The sequence below is a fragment of the Bos indicus x Bos taurus genome, chromosome 28 (assembly GCF_003369695.1).
Source record: "Bos indicus x Bos taurus breed Angus x Brahman F1 hybrid chromosome 28, Bos_hybrid_MaternalHap_v2.0, whole genome shotgun sequence".
NCBI lineage: Eukaryota > Metazoa > Chordata > Mammalia > Artiodactyla > Bovidae > Bos > Bos indicus x Bos taurus.
Window position 1 is genome coordinate 3048284 of NC_040103.1, and position 20528 is coordinate 3068811.

Genomic DNA, 20528 nt, shown 5'->3' on the forward strand with positions numbered 1-20528 from the left:
AGGACACTGAAAGAGGAACTCCCCAGGTCAGTAGGTGCCCAATATGCTACTGGAGATTAGTGGAGAAATAACTCCAGAAAGAATGAAAGGATGGAACCAAAGCAAAAACAACACCTACTTGTGGATGTGCCTGGTGATAGAAGCAAGATTCAATGCTGTAAAGAGCAATATTGCATAGGAACCTGGAATGTTGGGTCCATGAATCAAGGCTAATTCGAAGTGGTCAAACAGGAGATGGTGAGAGTGAATGTCGACATTCTAGGAATCAGCAAACTAAAATGGACTGGAATGGGTGAATTTAACTCAGATGACCATGATATCTACTACTGTGGGCAGGAATCCCTTAGAGAAATGGAGTAGCCATCATGATCAACAAAAGAGTTCGAAATGCAGTACTTGGATGCAATCTCAAAAATGACAGAATAATCTCAGTTTGTTTCCAAGGCAGTAATCCAAGTCTATGCCCCAACCAGTAATGCTGAAGGAGCTGAAGTTGAATGGTTATATGAAGACCTATAAGACCTTTTAGAACTAACATCCAAAAAAGATGTCCTTTTCATTATAGGGGACTGGAATGCAAAAGTAGGAAGTCAAGAAACACCTGGGGTAACAGGCAAATTTGACCTTGGAGTTCAGAATGAAGCAGGGCAAAGGCTAATAGAGTTTTGCCAAGAGAACGCACTGGTCATAGCAAACACCCTCTTCCAACAACACAAGAGAAGACTCTACATTTGGACATCACCAGATGGTCAACACTGAAATCAGACTGATTATATTCTTTGCAGCCAAAGATGCAGAAGCTCTATACAGCTAGCAAAAACATGACTGGGAGCTGACTGTGGCTCAGATCAGGAACTCCTTGCCAAATTCAGACTTAAATCGAAGAAATTGGGGAAAAACCACTAGACCATTCAGATATGACCTAAATCAAATCCCTTATTATTATACAGTGGAGGTGACAAATAGATTTAAGGGACTAGATCTGATAGACAAAGTGCCTGATGAACTATGGAAGGAGGTTCGTGACTGTACAGGAGACGGGGATCAAGACCATTCCCATGGAAAAGAAATGCAAAAAAGCAAAATGGCTGTCTGGGGAGGCCTTACAAATAGCTGTCAAAAGAAGAGAAACGAAAAGCAAAGGAGAAAAAGAAAGATATAAGCATCTGAATGCAGAGTTCCAAAGAATAGCAAGGAGAGATAAGAAAGCCTTCCTCAGCGATTATGCAAAGAAATAGAGGAAAACAACAGAATGGGAAAGACTAGAGATCTCTTCAAGAAAATTAGAGATACCAAGGGAACATTTCATGCAAAGATGGGCTTGATAAAGGAGAGAAATGGTATGGACCTAACAGAAGCAGAAGATATTAAGAAGAGGTGGCAAGAATACACAGAAGAACTGTACAAAAAAGATCTTCACGACCCAGATAATCACAGTGATGTGATCACTCACCTAGAGCCAGCCATTCTGGAATGTGAAGTCAAGTGGGCCTTAGAAAGCATCACTACGAACAAATCTAGTGGAGGTGATGGCATTCCAGTTGAACTATTCAAATCCTGAAAGATGATGCTGTGAAAGTGCTGCACTCAATATGCCAGCAAATTTGGAAAACTCAGCAGTGGCCACAGGACTGGAAAAGGTCAGTTTTCATTCCAATCCCAAACAAAGGCAATGCCAAAGAATGCTCAAACTACCACACAACTGCACTCATCTCACACACTAGTAAATTAATGCTCAAAATTCTCCAAGCCAGGCTTCAGCAGTATGTGAACTGTGAACATCCAGATGTTCAAGCTGGTTTTAGAAGAGGCAGAGGAACAAGAGATCAAATTGCCAACATCCACTGGATTATGGAAAAAGCAAGAGTTCCAGAAAAACATCTATTTCTGCTTTATTGACTATGCCAAAGCCTTTGACTGTGTGGATCACAATAAACTGTGGAAAATTCTGAAAGAGATGGGAATACCAGACCACCTGACCTGCCTCTTGAGAAATCTGTATGCAGGTCAGGAAGCAACAGTTAGAACTGGACATGGAGCAACAGACTGGTTCCAAATAGGGAAAGGAGTTCGTCAAGGCTGTATATTGTCACCCTATTTATTTAACTTCTATGCAGAGTACATCATGAGAAACGCTGGACTGGAAGAAACACAAACTGGAATCAAGATTTCAGGGAGAAATATCAATAACCTCAGATATGCAGATGACACCACTCTCATGGCAGAAATTGAAGAGGAACTAAAAAGCCTCTAGATGAAAGTGAAAGAGGAGAGTGAAAAAGTTGGCTTAAAGCTCAACATTCACAAAACGAAGATCATGGCATCTGGTCCCATCACTTCATGGGAAATAGATGGGGAAACAGTGGAAACAGTGTCAGACTTTATTTCTTGGGGCTCCAAAATCACTGCAGATGGTGACTGCAGCCATGAAATTAAAAGACGCTTACTCCTTGGAAGGAAAGTTATGACCAACCTAGATAGTACATTGAAAAGCAGAGATATTACCTTGCCAACAAGGTCCATCTAGTCAAGGCTATGGTTTTTCCAGTGGTCATGTACGGATGTGAGAGTTGGACTTTAAAGAGAGCTGAGTGCCGAAGAATTGATGTTTTTGAACTGTGGTGTTGGAGAAGACTCTTGAGAGTCCCTTGGAGTGCAAGGAGATCCAACCAGTCCATCCTAAAGGAGATCAGTCCTGGGTGTTCATTGGAAGGACTGATGCTGAGGCTCCCAATACTTTGGCCACCTCATGCAAAGAGTTGACTCATTGGAAAAGACCGCGATGCTTGGAGGGATTGGGGGCAGGAGGAGAAGGGGATGACAGAGGATGAGATGGCTGGATAGCATCACCGACTCGATGGACGTAAGTTTGAGTGAATTCCGCGAGTTGGAGATAGACAGGAGGCCTGGCATGCTGCGATTCATGGGGTCGCAAAGAGTCGGACACGACTGAGCAACTGAACTGAACTGAAGCAAACTATATAATGTTACTATGGTGATTTAAATCTATATAAAATCATCTATGACCAGAATATAACAACTCTATAATTGATTATACATCACTAGGATAGAATCTCTTTAAAAAGTTGTATCAATTTTTTGGCTTCTGGGGTAAATAAGCCTCTTCTCATCTAGCGATACAAAATGCAATGAAAATCTCACATAAATGTCCTCCCTGACTGTGCTTAAATAGTGAGAAAGAGGCTTATATTGAAAGTTGTGGTATTCTCAACTCCATAAATGAAGAAACTTCATGAAAATAAGATAAAGTAGGTGAGTTAAATAGGTGAAAGGGATTAAAGAGATAGAAACTGCCAGTTACAAAATAAATAAGTCACAGGGATGCAAGGTACAGCATAGGGAATATAACACTGTAATAACGCTGGTGCATAATATATAAAAATTTTGTTGTTGTTCAGTGCAGTATGCCAAGCTCCCCAACCCTCATTATCTCCTAGAGTTTGCCCAAGTTCATGTCCATTGAATCCATGATGCCATCCAACCATCTCATCTCTGTCACTCCCTTCTCCTCCTTGCCCTCAATCTTTCCCACCCTCAGGGTCTCTTCCAATGAACTGGCTCTTCACATCAGGTGGCCAAAGTATTGGAGCTTCAGTATCAGTCCTTCTAATGAGTATTCAGGGTTGATTTCCTTTAGGATTGACTGGTTTGATCTCCTTGCTGTCTAAGGGACTCTTAAAAGTCTTCTCCACCACTGCAATTTGAAAACATCAATTCTTCAGTGCTCAGCCTTCTTTATGGTCCAATTCTCACGTCCATACATGATCACTGGAAAGAGCATAGCTTTGACTATACAGACCTTTGTCATTATTAAGTTGTACACCTGAAACTAATAATAATATCATAAGCCAATAATATCATAAGCCTTTATAAATGTACCTCATTTATAAAGGTAGGGCAGGTGAGAGGAGTTTTATACACAAAAAATAAATAATTGTTAACTATTTGCTTTTGTGCATTACTTTAAATTTACCATTCTGAAGAATTTCAAAGTCTCTTCAAAATGATCTAAGGCTTCTCAACTAATAATTGAGAAGACTCTTAATTCATTTTGATATTAGGCAAAACTAATACAATTATGTAAAGTTTAAAAAAAAAAAAAAAAAAAGAGTCAGTTGGACACCAAGGAGATTAAACCAGTCAGTTTAAGGAAATCCATCCTGAATATTCACTGGAAGGACTGATGCTCAAGCTGAAGCTCCAATACTTTGGGCACTTGATGCGAAGAGCCAACTCATTGGAAAAGACCCTGATGCTGGAAAGACTGAGGGCAGTAAGAAAAGGGGTGACAGAGATGAGATGGTTGGATGGCATCACCAACTCAGTGGACATTTGAGCCTGTGTGCTAAGTTGCTTCAGTGGTGTCTGACTCTTTGCGACCCTATGGACTGTATCCAGCCAGTCTCCTCTGTCCATGGGGGTTCTCCAGGCAAGAATACTGGAGTGGACCGCCACGCTCTTCTCCAGGTGATCTTCCCAACCCCGGGACTGAACCTGCATCTGTTCTGTCTCCTGCATTGTCAGCTGGGTTCTGTACCACTAGCGCCACTTGGGAACCCCAGTGGACGCGAGTGTGGGCAAACTCTGAGGGACAGTAAAGGGCAGGAAAGCCTGGTGTGCTGCAGTCCATGGAGTCACAGAGTCAGACACGACTTAGCAACTGAACAGTAACAATAAAGCATTACACGTGCATCTTTTTTTTCTTTTTTTACCAAATACATGAAAAAATGTTTTGTCCCAGGAAAGTTCACATTCCACAAAATCTTAGGCAAGTATTCCAAGGGTGGGTGGGGAGGAAATATGTGTCTTTTAACAAGATATGATAAATGTACAAATATTCTTGAACATAAAGTGAAAGTAAGACAATAAAATTTGTCCCTGATGAAAGAGGCTGCTATTCAAATAACCAAGATGCGATTAAATAACTAGATTTCTAATACACATTTGTTTTTAAAAAAACAAAAGAATAAGATTACTTGTAAAATTTTTCTTTTGCCACATATGAAAATGTTTGTTTACACTGATTTTTACCTTCTTTAGAAACACTGAAAAATCTGTTCTCTCATTAAAGAAGCATAAATAACAACTGAGTTTCCTTAACATTTTAAGTTACCTCTCAGGTCTTTCTTGAGTTTTCTGAGGTCTTTTTGAAAATCTTCAAACTTCATCTGTGAGGCCTGAAAGAGGTCCTGGGGTTCGGGCAGTGGAAACACACACTGTTCTTTCCCAGCGTCCTGGTCAGCAGGAAGCACAGACTTTAAATAAATGAGGACAGAGCAGCAGCAGCAATGACAAACAACATCAAACATGACCACATCGCTCAACAACAGGGAATAACAGAATGCGACTCTGTGAACATTATCTCACCTCATCAAAATTGCGAAGATAATATGACACGATATATGACAACAGGCTTCTGCTATTGTCCTAGGCAGAGAGACCAAAGTGAGTAGAAATACGTTTTTTAAAATGACTAAATATACAGTGTTAAATAAAACTCATCCCAGTAAACCCACACATGTAGATGAGAATATTTAGGATGAAGGGAGACGTTCTCTGTGTCATGTTACTTTAGTTTAATGGCCCAGACGGTCTTGTCCTCCCTCGCTCTGTTCCCACCTGAGCCCCAAGTGGAAGCACAGCTGTTTCGAGGGTTGTCTCAGTTGTACACACCTTTCTGCTTTCACCTTCCTCAACCAGAAAATTAATTCATTAATTTTATTTCTTATTATTAACAGGTATAACTACTATCTAAACAGAAATGACTAAATAGCACCAGCACTTCTGTATGGCTGAACCAGTAGGGACCACTCCAACAGGAAGCTTGACTGAGGTTTATTACTAAGTAGATTAAGAAAATTTAAAAGTTAAGTATTATCTCAAGTAAGCTGGAGCTTTAAGAATGCAAATTCATGTTATAACTTATGTTAGCAACTGAGATTCAAGAATTAGTATCTGTGGAGCTATAAAAATGCAATGTATGTAATTCTAAAGAAGAAAAACTGCTTCATATCTAACAATCTTCAAAGAAGAGCTTTCCACCTTCTTTTCTGGCACATTTAGAGCATTAATATATGTTTTTTCTTTTAATTCTCAAAATAAATACTAGATAATTGGGATGTGTGAAACCAAATACATATTTTTAAAAACATACCTTATAATAAAAACCTAATCTAACCATGACTTTCCCCTCATCGATAAAAAGAGCAACATTCCTTTATAAACAAGTCTGATGGGATATGATGATATATCTATTAGACTCCCTGATGGGCTTCCCTTGGGCCTCAGATGGTAAAGAACCCACCTGCCAATGCAGGAGATGCGGGTTCAATCCCTGGGTGGGGAAGATCCCCTGGAGAAGGGAATGGCAACCCAATCCAGTGTTCTTGTCTAGAAAATCACATGGATAGAGGAGCCTGGTGGGCTGCAGTCCATGGGGTCACAAAGAGTTGGACACGAGTGAGTGACTAACACAACACAGACTCCCTGAACACACTACGGGCTTCCCTGGTGGCTCCGCAATAAAGAATCCACCTGCCAATGCAGGAGACAGGGGTTCAATCCCTGGGTGGGGAAAATCCCCTGGAGAAGGAAATGGCAGCCCACTCCAGGATTCTTGCCTGGGAAATCCCATGGACAGAGGAGCCTGGTGGGCTAGTGTTCATGGGGTTGCAAAGGGTTGGACATGACTTAACAACTAAGCAGCAACAACAACAATATATTTTACTATATACATCGATTACACGGAAATACAGAGCTGTAATAACAAAAGTAGTACATTTATTAGAAGCAGGATTACTTGTAAAATGATTTAAGCAACTTCCTTTGTCTTTCCTAACTTGTAAATCAGTGAAATGATCAGCAATACCTCAGTCAATTAACAAAACACTTACTAAGTGCCTAGGTAATTCTGAGTGATCTAAGTAACAGTTCCATGCATGCAAGTCTATGAAACTACAGACATAGTTATCTTTATTTTATAGAGAAAGAACCAAATGGACTTTGCATAGCCCTTGTGAGAATGCAAGTTAAATTATTAAAAATCTTACTTCTTGATTATTCTTATCCATATCATTCCTTATTTAAATTAATGAAGTTTAACTTATAGGAGGATTGAATAAGATACATTAACCAATACAAAAAACAAATAATCCCTTATACATATATAATTATGACCATAAGAATCTATTTCAGATTCATTTTTTATAAGTAACATTTATTGATTATACTTATATTCTAATGTTATTTGCAAAAATTACTTGTTTCAATCCAACAATCAGTTGTTAAGAACTATTCAGTATTTCCCTGGTGGTCCAGTGGTTAAGAATCCAAGGCAGGGGACACAGTTGGATTCCTGATCCGGGAAGATTCCACATGGGAATGTGGAATGTGGAATGTGGGGCTAAGCCCGTGTGCCACAACTACTGAGCTCATGTTCCAGAGCCTGAGAGCTGCAACCACTGAAGCTTGAACACCTGGAGCCCGTGCTGCAGAACAAGAGAAACCACTGCAATGAGAAGCCCGTGCACTGCACCTGGAGAGTAGCCCCCGCTCACTGAAGTTAGAGAAAGACTGCATGTGCAGCAGCGAAGACCCAGCACAAAAATAAATAAATAAATAAATAAATAAATCTTTTCAAAAAAGAACTATTCAAAACCTACCATGTGTTTAGAAGAATAAATAAATTTTGAATAAATGTGATTTATCAGGTTGACATATTGAAGGTTCCTGAGAAAATGTGTGTCATACAAATAAAAAGGCACTTGAACAAATAGAACCATAAAGATCACAAAAGTTATATGTTGTTGGTGTTCCAAGAAAGGATTATGCTTTTCCCAATTTTGGAAAAGTACAGTGTCTGGCATTCCATAGAAGTTGGATAAAAGAATGTCAAATGAACATATGAGTGTAATGACTAAATAAACCATGGAGTTGTTGACCAGCAGAAAAAAGCAAAATAAGTATCTCTCTTCTGTCAGGGAGATTATTTCCTTATTATTTCCTTATCTAGGAAGACAATTCTCTATATTTTCATTTTTATAGGCCAATTGTTCACTTAAACTTGCGGGCATGCATGCTAAGTCTCTTCAGTCATGTCTGACTCTTTGAGACCCAGTGGACTGTAGCCTGCCTGGTTTCTCTATCCATGGGATTCTTCAGCAAGAGTATTGGAGTGGGTTGCTGCCGAGGACCAACCCCAGCTGATCCAGGGTATTCGAAGGAGAGACGGCATCGGCGAGGATCAGGATACGATAGCTTCAATTAGATATTAATTAGAGATGTAAGGAGTAATAGAATGAGGATAGCTCAGTAGGAAAATTCAGTGGAGAAAAGAGGCTGAGTAGCTTGGTTTACGCGGGGGACCAATAAAACTTCAAGACAAGAAGCTTGCACCACTTACGTAGGCCGCAGGCGTCCTTCCGTTCTCCTGAAGGACAGGAGACACTGAGGCCTCCCCGGTCGGATCTTAGAAGCCCAGGCAAAATTAGTAAGCTTGGTGGGTTCCGCGCTCCAGATGGAGACTCAGCCAGAGTGAGAGAGAGACATGGGGAGACCAGTATTTCGAGGAACTGATCCCAATTCTTTATTTTCCATGGTCTACTTTTATACACTGAGATGTTATGCAAAAGTCAGGCGGGGTCAGCAGTCCTGACTTTTATCAAAGTCAGGTGCTTCATACAAATGTATACAGAGGTCTTAGGGGTGTTACATCATCTTCTGGCCAGGGGGGCCTGCTGACAATTTACGACCCTCTCTTTGTGACAGCGGTCAGTCAATCAGGACACTTATTTCTCCAGGGCTGATTATTCTCAAAACAGACGCCACCCAAATAAAGTTACATTCCTACAGGGTGAGGGTGTAGTGGGTTTTAGTTAAGGAAAGAATTTACTTAGCCTAAGGTCTAACGTGATTAATATCAAAGGTTAATTCTATATATTCATTAATGTGTGTAAGGGCAGGGGATATGGAGACTTAGCAACAAACATTGGCTCAACAAATGAAAAACCCTTCACCAACACAATTTCTAATTAGCCCACTATACTTATAGTTTTCTAACTTCTCTAAAGAACCTGTTTTTAGAGGGTTTAAAGCATCTCGTGCCTCTCACGGTTGGGAGGCTGTGAGCAATCACATGTGGCCGGACGAGCCTGTCAGGCAGGCTAGAGAACCTTCAGAGGAGTTTGTGGGTTAAAACACTCTTGTCACACCCAAGAGTTTTTATTGACTGGAGCTCTAGGTTAACTCCTTCTCCGAAAGAGGTGGTGGGGGACAGCCCCCCGTAAAGTCAGAGGTGTAGGTAAGAGCACAAAGTAGTAAAGTAGGCAGGCTCTGGTTATGGGGGTAGACGCTCGAGGATTTCCAGGGGGACTCCTGAGGCTTGATCCCGCCTTTGCGTATGTCGAGCCTCCTTCCTCATGACCTTTGCCATGGGCGGAGTACCTCACTCTGGCCCCCAACAGGTTGCCATGCCTTCCTCCAGGGGATCTTCCCGACCTAGGAATTGAACCTGACCCAGGGTCTCTTCGGAGAAGGCAACGGCACCCCACTCCAGTACTCTTGCCTGGAAAATCCCATGGAAGGAGGAGCCTGGAAGGCTGCAGGCCGTAGGGTCGCTAAGAGTCGGAGACGACTGAGCGACTTCACTTTCACTTTCCACTTTCATGCATTGGAGAAGGAAATGGCAACCCACTCCAGTGATCTTGCCTGGAGAATCCCAGGGTCGGGGCAGCCTGGTGGGCTGCTGTCTCTGGGGTCGCACAGAGTCAGACACGACTGAAGCGACTTAGCAGCAGCAGCAGCAGCAGCAGCAGCAGCAGGGTCTCTTATGTCTCCTTCACTGGCAGGCACATTCTTTACCACTAGTGCCACCTGGGAATTCCCTCAGTTGAACTTAATATTTTAAAAACCATTACCTTTTTCTGGCTCAGAACATAATAGAACTTTTGGCCTTGGAGCATAAACATTTATCGCACTGGTTTACAGTTCAACTTATTACAAAACAGACATCCACTCCTCAGTTTGCTACATTCACTCACCCAAAATACTTACACTGCTTTTAACATCTTTCAGCTTCGGGAGAATATCTAATCCAAAACCGTCTGCCTGTCCCCGAGTATTATTTCCACCATTCATGTAGTTGCCAAAGGCAAGAACCAAACCCAAAACCTGCATAACCCCTGAGCCATGTTTTAATGTCTGTAAAACAGGATAAAGAAGAATTTCTCACTTACTGTTTGAATTTTCTCAAGTTAGTGGCAGATATTCAGATCATACTAATAATTATGGGTCATATCCAAACTTCATCAGTGCTCATTTTAGGTATATTTAAGAACAGCATCTCCAAAGATAACTTTAAAAAAGCTGCACCACTAACAGCATGCAGGTTGTGCTTCTCCAGCTGAGAGGTGCCAGCCTAGGATGCTCCTGTGGTGTAATTACAAGGAAACCAAACACACCCGTAACATGAGAACCACCACAGTGTAACGTCACTGCCATCAGTCCAACTGCACCTGCCTCTGTGTAACATTTTTAGCATAAGGTGTGGGAAACCGAAACACAGTTATAAAGTTTAATTTCCAAATTTAGATTTATCCCTGAAAGGTTCACACTCACTTCTTCCAAAGCACACAGTTTAACTTGAATTTGTGTATCACGGCCTCTGAAAATCTCTTTAATGACATAATGCTACTTTTCAAAATAATTTACCACAACCAGAATGAATGGTGCTATTAAATTTTGACAAATTGTTTTAGATGTTAATATTGGTCATTTCTGCCAAGCATTTGTTCTTTATTTTCAGAAGAATGTTTCTCTTCTGTTGAGTCATATAGCTATTCCTGAAGCATTTGGATGGAATCACTAACAATTTGTTGAGGGGAAATAAAGAAAATGTCTTCAAATGGTACTCAGTTGGAAGTGTTTACTATAAATAAGAGACAATTTGTTTGAAATATGAACATGACTGAGCACAATTAAGTATCAGAACCCATGCACCCACCTCACACAACTTCTGTAGCAGCTCCAGTTTGCGCCGAATTGAGCAAATGCTTTCTGAAAATGTGGACTGAAACAGAATGCAAAAGACTCGCTCTGAAAAGTTGGGGATTAGTGACAGTTCATAAAGGAACCTAAGGAAACAAAGCCAAGTTAAGAGGAAAAAGACGATGCACGTAAACACATTCATCCTCACATCATTCATGACCCTGATGCACAGAAGATACTTCGTTTTCCCAATGGAAAGAGCCCCCCATGGCCCGCATGCTGCCCATGGGGTCCACGGTGTGCTTACTGCTCAGGTTTGTCCAGAGACTTGGCGTTTTCCTTGTCTTTGGAGGACCGACCATGCTTTTCAATTTTTTCCAGTTCATCTGACTGTGCTCTCTGGAAAAACAAAAACCAAACAGTTTTTAGATAATGATCTTAAATACAGCAGAACTCTACATATTTTCGTATTTCTTAGCATCTGAGGTAAAGCTTGACTTAATTCATGAGGTATTTTAAAGTGTATATGTGTAATGCAAACCAGATCATCTCCAAATCTTCCAAATATTATTGGCTATCAAAAGTGAAAGTGAAACTCTCAGTCGTGTCTGACTCTTTGTGACCCCATGGACTATACAGTCCATGGAATTTTCCAGGCCAAAATACTAGAGTAGGTAGCCTTTCCCTTCTCCAGGGGATCTTCCCAACCCAGGGATCGAACCCAGGTCTCCTGGATTGCAGGCATATTCTTTACCAGCTGAGCCACAAGGCTTCCCTTGTGGGGAAAACTGGGAAAGAAAGCCACAAGGGAAAACTGGAGTAGGTAGCCTATCCCTTCTCCAGGGGATCTTCCTGACCCAGGAATCAAACCGGGGTCTCCTTCATTATAGGCAGATTCTTTACCAACTGAGCTATCAGGGAAACCATTATTGGCTACTGGTGATGTGCAAAATATTTATTCCAGCATGGTTTAAATCAATATGATTTCCCTTTATTGTTTTTTAGCTGTTTATAATACCCTCTGGAGGGACTTCTCTGGCAGTTCAGTGGCTAGGATTCTGAGCTTCCACTGTGGCAGGGCACAGGTTCAATTCCTGCTCAGGGAACTCAGATCCCACATGTCAAATAAGCTATAATATTCTCTGGAATGCAATAATTTTACTTAAAAATGGTATTTCGTATTCAGAAGTTAATCAAATTAAATTTGGAAGGAATTTGATCCTAAAGCTGCTATAAGATTTGTAAAAGAGAAAGTACCTATTTACCGATTGCAATCATTGTCTATGCCTATCTGCTTTGGGAAAAAGAAAAGTACAGTTGAATTATTAAGTCATGGAACAAAAATAAAAGATTTTGATTCTCCTGAATTTTCTTTTTAATACAAAAATAGCTCCAAGCTTTATCTTCCCAAGTGTCTTCTTTTACCCTTGAAAATCTCAAGCTAAAAATTTGTAATTCTAAATTTGTTTCTTTATGGGAGAGGATTTTCTACATTTTAACATAAGGTAGAGAATTTTATAGGCTGACCAAAACACAAACTTATGCTTTATGGAGAATCTGGATGATTTTTATTTTTTTATTTTAATGTTTCTATCATTCACAAAGATGTTTCAAAACAGTCTAAATACTTCATTTTCTAAATGCATGAAGAAATTTGAGTAGATCACCCTATCTTGGGTTTGAGTCTAGTCCTCAGAAGGTAAAATGCCCTCAAGATTATTTGTTGTTTACACAGAAAAGCAGCCCAGCCAAAAACTGCTGTACATGACAGAACCCGATCAACTTTTAAGTGAAGGGATGGTTTTGTTTTGAACTCACTGATTATTCTGAAAGGCAGGTATTTCTGTTGATGGGATTAATTAGCAAAGACTAGTTCCTCCAAGAAAATGTCTTTTAGCAGGGAAAGAAGATTTGATGACAGATTGGTCAATTTTGAGGGTTTGATAAATTTTGCTTTTGGAATATGATGCAACAGAAGAATACTGACAAGTAAAGATACAACCTCTGCTGCAAAGCCTGCCTTGCCCACCTCAACCCCTACTATAACCAGTCTCTCTCTAGAACAACACAGAACCTTATATTTGCTCTGTATTGTGCCAAGGATACCACCATGTCTTATTGGTGATGTGCAGACATGTTTACAACTTCTGTAAGAGAAGCGCCACGTCCTGTGCATCTCTGTGGTCCTGGTGACCAGTATGATTCATGATGTGGTCAGCCCTCTGCATCCTGGGCTCCGAATTCAAGGATTCAACCAAATGCAGATCCAAAATATTTTGGGGGGAAATTCCATAAAGTTCCCAAAGGTAAACTAGAATTTACTGCACTCCAGCAATCATTTACACAGCATTTCCATCATATTAGGCATTATAAGTAATTGAGGTGATTACAAGTATACAAGAGGGTAGGGTGGGGTGTTCAATGCAAGAACTGTGTCATTTTATTTAAGGGACTCGAGCATCTTTTTTTGTATCGATCCTCACTCGTGTCCCCCTCCCTGCAGATATCCAGGGATGACTATATAGCTGTTGTTCAGTTGCTAAACCGTCCCCGCCTCTCTGTGACCCACGGACTGCAGCGTGCCAGGCTTCCTTCACTATCAATCTGAGTTTGCTTAAACTCATGCCATTGAGTCAGTGATACCATCCAACCATCTCATCCTATGTCACCCTTTTCTCCTCTTGCCCTCAGTTTTTCCTACCATCAGGGTCTTTTCCAAAGAGTCGGCTCTTCACATCAAGGGGTCAAAGTACTGGAGCTTCAGCTTCAGCATCAGTTCTTCCAATGAATATTCAGGGTTGGCTTCCCTTATAATTGACTGGTTTGATCTCCTTGCGTTTCAAGGGATTTTCAAGAGTCTTCTCTAGCACCACAATTCAAAAGCTTCAATTCTTTAGCACTCAGTTTTCTTTATGGTCCATCTCTCACATCCATACACGGCTACTGGAAAAAACATTGCTTTGACTAGATGGACCTTTGTTGGCAAAGTGATGTCTATGCTTTTTAATATGCTATCTAGGTTTGTCACCGATTTTCTTCCAAGGAGCAAGCATCTTTTAATTCTGTGGCTACAGTCACTGTCCATAGTGATTTTGGAGCCCAAGAGAGAATATCTGTCACAGTTTCCACTTTTTCCTCATCAATTTGCCATGAAGTGATGGGACCAGTCAAGGCTATGGTTTTTCCAGTGGTCATGTATGGATGTGAGAGTTGGACTGTGAAGAAAGCTGAACGCCGAAGAATTGATGCTTTTGAACTGTGGTGTTGGAGAAGACTCTTGAGAGTCCCTTGGACTGCAAGGAGAGCCAACCAGTCCATTTTAAAGGAGATCAGTCCTGGGTGTTCTTTGGAAGGAATGATGCTGAAGCTGAAACTCCAGTACTTTGACCACCTCATGAGAAGAGTTGACTCACTGGAAAAGACTCTGATGCTGGGAGGGATTGGGGGCAGGAGGAGAAAGGGACGACAGAGGATGAGATGGCTGGATGGCATCACTGACTCGATGGACGTGAGTCTGAGTGAACTCCGGGAGTTGGTGATGGACGGGAGGCCTGGCGTGCTGCGATTCATGGGGTAGCAGAGACTCGGACACGACTGACTGACTGAACTGAATTGAACTGAACTGATGGGGCCAGATGCCATGATATTTGTTTTTTAAATGTTGAGTTTTAAGCCAGCTTTTTCACTCTCCTCTTTCACCTTCATCAAGAGGTTCTTTAGTTCCTCTTTGCTTTCTGCCGTTAAAGTGGTATCATTTGCATATTTGAGATTGTTGAATTTCTCCTGGCAATCTTGATTCCAGCTTGTGATTCAACCAGCCCAGCATTTCTCATGATGTACTCTGAATATAGGGCTTCCCAGTGGTGCTAGTGGTAAAGAACCTGCCTGCCAATGCAGGTTATATGTAAGAGATATGGGTTTGATCCCTGGGTAGGGAAGGTCCCTTGGAGGAGGGCATAGCATCCCATTCCAGTGTTCTTGCCGGAGGAGAATCCCATGGACAGAGGAGCCTGGCAAGCTGCAGTCCACAGGATCACATAGAGTTGGACACGACTGAAGTGACTTAGCATGCATGTGTGCACTCTGCCTATAAGTTAAATAAACAGGGTGACAATATATGGCCTTACATACTACTTAGCAGTTAGTAAATTCTTAAAACATTGAAAAATTAAATCAGTAATCCAACAGGAAGAAAGAAGGCCTCCAAGTCTAGAGAGAAGACAGAGGTAAAGGGAGGAAGGATAATGACAGGACACTGGAAACAAGAAATAGTGAGGACACAATGAGATGCAGAACATGCCAGCTGTTTACTGTCACCTTAAGAGTACAGTGAGAGTCCATGTGAGGTGATGTGAATCCAAAATAGACACCTGAGCATGCATGAGACAGAAGTAGTTATTCCAAGTGTTAGGACACAAACAGCAGATAAAGAAATAAGAAAGTTACACTCAGCAAAAGCACCTGTGAATTCACTCATCTGTATATTCATTCAACATCACTCTCTCATGTAGGAATCTTCAATCTGTTATGCAGAAATATGTGTATAAAGGTGTAAGAAGTAGGACTAAAAGGGATGCCCAGGTAGCACAGTGGTAAAGAACCTGCTTGCCAATGCAAGCGATGCAAGAGACGTGGGTTCAATCTCTGGGTTGGGAAGATCCCTTGAAGTAGGAAATGGCAACCGACTTCAGTATTCTTGCCTGGAAAATTCCATGGACAGAGAAGCCTGGCAGACTACAGTCCATAGTTCAGAAAAAAATCAGACATGACTGAGCGTGTGTGCACGTGCGCGCGCGCGCGCACACACACACACACACACACACACACACAGAGGACTAAAGCACCATAGATTTTTAAGCAGTATTCATCAAATCTACAAATTTTACTATTCATCAGTACACTAAGACCAACTGCTTCTTCTAGCCCATAATGTCAGTTTTCTCCTTGCAAAACTTGTGCAAAACTTGCAAAACAAGAGTCAGTTATTTTCTACCTTAAGGCCCCAAATTCTTTTTCTTATCAGCAATCATCAACTATGTCAGACTAGTGACTACCAATCTATACAAGAACCTAAAGGTCATCTGGATAATTCTGACTCTCTTTGACCCACAAAGTGAAGTTAGTCTCAAGGGTTCTTCGCTGGTCCTTCAGTTTAAAGTCAGGCTTTAAAAAGGATGAGTATTAGGGATTTATTCATCCACCCATTCAATCAAAGGTTGACTAATTACTAAGCATTACACCAGATACTGGAGATAAAAATATATATACTGGGCTTCAAGTTCAAGGAAAACCCCACCACACAACATTCCATGCTGCTCATAACACCATTCTTATTTGCTCAACCGTGCTACAGTGATCTTCCACTGCTTTTAAAACTGTATGTAACTCTTCCTATATATGAAGGAGGTGCTAGGGAGCTCACCATCATTCCAGAGTTTCTGCTGAAATAGGTTCTTATGGCCCAACATATGGACAATGTTGGAGAAGGCAATGGCACCCCACTCCAGTACTCTTGGCTGGAAAATCCCATGGACGGAGGAGCCTGGTAGGCTGCAGTCCATGGGGTCGCTAAGAGTCGGACACGACTGAGCGACTTCACTTTCACTTTTCACTTTCCTGCATTGGAGAAGGAAATGGCAATCCACTCCAGTGATCTTGCCTGGAGAATCCCAGGGACGGGGGAGCCTGGTGGGCTGCCGTCTATGGGGTCACACAGAGTCGGACACGACTGAAGTGACTTAGTAGCAGCAGCAGCATGGACAATGCAGCTACACATTCACATATCAATTAACCGCATAAAATAATTTCCAAGTTCCAAACATTCAAATAACAAGCCCTCCTTCTCCCAGTCTCATGAGACCAAATCGTTTCAGTCTCCAGCACAGGGACTGCGTACCCCTTCCCACTCCCACCCCAATTATCTGCAGGTTTATACCAGAAATTCCTTTTCCCATGATTTCCCGTCTGCCTAAAAATGAAATAGGCCTATTGCTGCTAAGTTAGAGGCTTTCACTAATTACTCACTAGTGTCACTAGTTTTCACTTCGTTACTCACTAAGACTCATGGCACCTAACACCCCAGAGACAGCTCTCACCCAACCACTGGCCAGAATAGATGGAATTCCTGCCTGCCAGGAATCACCAAGTATTTTGACCTTCACAGTCCCAAACCCACATACCCTGCAACTGATGGCTGCTCTTCCAACTCCTGAGAGAAACGGTAGCTTCCAGAGAGGAGAGGCTTGGGAGCAGGTACGCAGATGGAGGGGAGGCTATCGAGAGAGACCATGTGCTTTTCTGTGGCCAAGTCTACTGACAGTGCTCAGCCAGTGTTTCTCAAGTGGGGTTCCAGGGAACACTGACTTGGGTCCTGAGATTCATTAAGAGCTGCTGGGTGGTACATACTATAGTAATAAGGTGGTTTCCCAGGTGGCTCAGTGGTAAAGAATCCGCCTGTAATGCAGGAGACATGGGTTCAATCCCTGAGTTGGGAGGATCCCCTGGAGAAGAAAATGGCAACTCGCCCCAGTATCCTTGCCTGGTGAATCCCTCAGACAGAGGAGCCTGGCAGGTGGGGTAGCAAAAGAGTCAGACACGACTCAGTGACTCAACTACATGCTAAATAAATACTTTCGGAAGTTCTGTTGTTGAAAGAGCTATTTCATTTTAGCAGCAATCCTCATATTTAATCGATTATAAAACACGTGTGTGTGTCAGAAAGAGACAGAGAGGATGTGATAGAAATGCTCCTGAAGAGCCAGGGTTTCAAGGCATGCAGGTGGAAACACTGTGCAAGCCAGACTTTCACCAGCTCCCTCACTCAGTCCCTACCATTTTCTCAGTATTTCATACTCAGTCTCACCTGTAAATCTTTGCCTTGATCCTCAAAGGGCATCAACTCTCGCCCCCGTGTCTGCCGCCTAGTGTTGCTTCCTTCCATCACAGCATCGCACTCTCTGTCCCTGGACTCCCCCTCACCCCCAATGACCCCCTCCTGCCCTCCTCACCAGACCCGCACGCACCCAACCACCCAGGACAAATGTCTTCAGCCTGTGTTTCTGTGATCAGCTCTGGTTTTCCCTCCACATCCACACAGGCAACTGCTTCCTAGACATTTTCATTTGGACACTGCAGAAGCATCTTGGACCAAAACAGTCTAAAGATAAGCTCATGTCTTCTTCAGTGGTCCTGATGACAGTAAAGTAGGAACGAGTCACCCAGCTGGAAGCTCATGAATTACCAAGTCTTGGAGCTGCTCACTGTCCTCCACTCCCACTGCTCTGCCCACTCCATACCAACAGTCTCCGTCTACCCACGACGTGAGGGTCCACCTGGTCCCCCATCATATCCAAGGCTCTGATACATGTTCTAAATGGTGGGCAGCTTGGCTTTAAAGATGTGGATCTGAGCCTGTGTTCCATATCGCCCCCACTCATACCTATGTCACAGTATCCTGTGGAGGATGTCACTCTTGGATCCACACAGACCCTGGGCACCTGCTAAGCTCCCAGGGCCTGCCCCCTTCCCCACCCCCTTGTCTGTGCCCTGCCCCCTCCAGCTGAGCAAGTCTGTCCTCACCAGCTTCCCTTCAGTTCCTTATCCACAAACACGGCATCCTTTATCTAGAACATCCCCCACACATTTCACCCTGGGAGCACCCACAGCCACCTGGCTTCAGCTCTAGCCTCTCTGCTCTGGGGAGGCCTCCTTCACCCTCCACTAGCCGCATCCCCCCGTATCATGGCAGCACTGGAGGAATTCACGTTTCCTTCAAGCACACGTCACAGCCATGAACAGATACATGAGGCCCAGTGCACAGAGCGGAAAGAAACCAACATAAGCATATGGATAACGTCAATTTTCTCCTCACTGCAACCAGAGCAAATGCCTGAAATAAAGCAGATGATTAATAAACACAAGATGAAATAATAATAAAAGAATGGAGCCTATTTTTCTTTCTAATCTCCTATCTCCTCGTTCAGTCTCTTTTCTCTTCTTTACGCAGTAGAAACAGTAACCACCAGGAGTGGAAACAGTGGGTGTCTGATTTTGGAGAAGCAAAGATCACAGTATGTGGTGACGTCAGTCAGGAATGCAGTTCTGTGCTGGATGCGGACTGAGGGAGTCTGCCCTGGCCTCTGGGGCAGTGTTCCTGTCTTTGCTCCTGTGCTACTCTGCCAGCATCAGCAGCGCTGTCCTCTCCGTGTAATTTACCTGCATGTCTCCCCCTCTCTGCTCCACTCAGCTCCTCCTCCTGTCCTGCCTGAGCTTCAGACTTCCTTCTCCCTCTTTCACAGGCCTCTCTCCCCTTCTCCAGCTCAGAATCTCAGAGGCAAACTGACTTCCCTCCCCGAGTGCTTGGTGTTTGAATCCCCATCATCTGGCTTTTGTTCTTCCACTAAGCTCAAAAATGATCTACCTGGAGCCAAGAGTCTCACCTATAGGAGCACAAGAGCTCCTATTTGCTGAGCCCTTAGTTGCAGGCAGGCACCTGCAAGGTGTCCTGTGTGTACAGTGTCATGGAGCCCTGACAGACAGGCATCATCACCAAGAGGGCCACCCCTAGTGTGTGAAGAAAATGCAGATCCTGGGCCTCATCCAGTGAGCACAGGAGCTGAGGTCCAGGCCTTTACCCACCACCTCCTGACATCAAGGGCTAACATAAATGTCTCTCCACAGGAGCTCTACTGAGCCCCAGGCTGCCTAATGAAGAGATCGGGGGCCTTAGACACCAACAAATATAGGAAAGCTAGGAAAAATGCAGGGAAGGTGACCGGGCAGGAACTTCACAACCTGAGGAATGATGTAAGCTCCTGGGTTTTCTTTCCTCCTTCATCCCTGAAGGGGTGCTAGAGAGGCCTGGACCCAGGACCAGCTCTACAAAAAGGACTGGAGAAAGGATGTCTGGTAGAAAAAAACCTCAATTTTAATACTTGTTGACCAATCAAAAACGAAAAGAAAAACTGACCCCTCCTGGAATCAGTATGGCTGAGTGGAGAACCAAACTTTCCCCCTGACTCACAGGGATGCGATAAAGCTGGCTGACAGGAAGCAGTGCTACCCAGCAACCCACTGCCCCGACCTCCTCCCTGGTGTCTGGGGAGGGGGCAGATGGCACTCTTACCCCCAGCAGCAGCAACAAGGCAGAATGAGGTGGCTCAGAGGGGTGACAGTGAGCCTACAATCTAACAAGAAAATGGGTAAAAGACAGAGACTTCACCGAGAGAACACACAGAAGATAAACACATGCTAAGATGGTCATTTACTATTAGAAAATTGCCCATTAGAATCACGAAGAGATATTGCCTTACATCCATCTATTACAACAGCTAAATTTTTTTAAGTGGTGACAGTAGCAAGGATGTAGCAAAACTAGATCTCTCACATACTGCATCTGAGAATATTAAAATGGCACAGCCATTCTGTGGTTTTCAGTCTGTCTGCCCTCTGATGGAGAATGGTAAGAGGTTTATGAAAGCTTCCTGATGGGATAGACTGACTGAGGGGGATACTGGGTCTTGTTC

General features: G+C 42.9%; 1 protein-coding gene across 1 annotated transcript in view; it reads right to left on the reverse strand.

Moving 5' to 3' along the window:
• Nucleotides 1-20528, reverse strand: part of FMN2 (formin 2) — a 356666-nt gene that overhangs the window by 81086 nt on the left and 255052 nt on the right. The window contains exons 9-13 of the mRNA XM_027530594.1: nucleotides 11312-11403; nucleotides 11021-11150; nucleotides 10072-10218; nucleotides 5389-5448; nucleotides 5135-5255 (exon numbers count right to left, since the gene is read on the reverse strand). Coding sequence (XP_027386395.1) covers nucleotides 5135-5255; nucleotides 5389-5448; nucleotides 10072-10218; nucleotides 11021-11150; nucleotides 11312-11403 — 550 coding nt within the window. The remainder of the gene's footprint in view (nucleotides 1-5134; nucleotides 5256-5388; nucleotides 5449-10071; nucleotides 10219-11020; nucleotides 11151-11311; nucleotides 11404-20528) is intronic.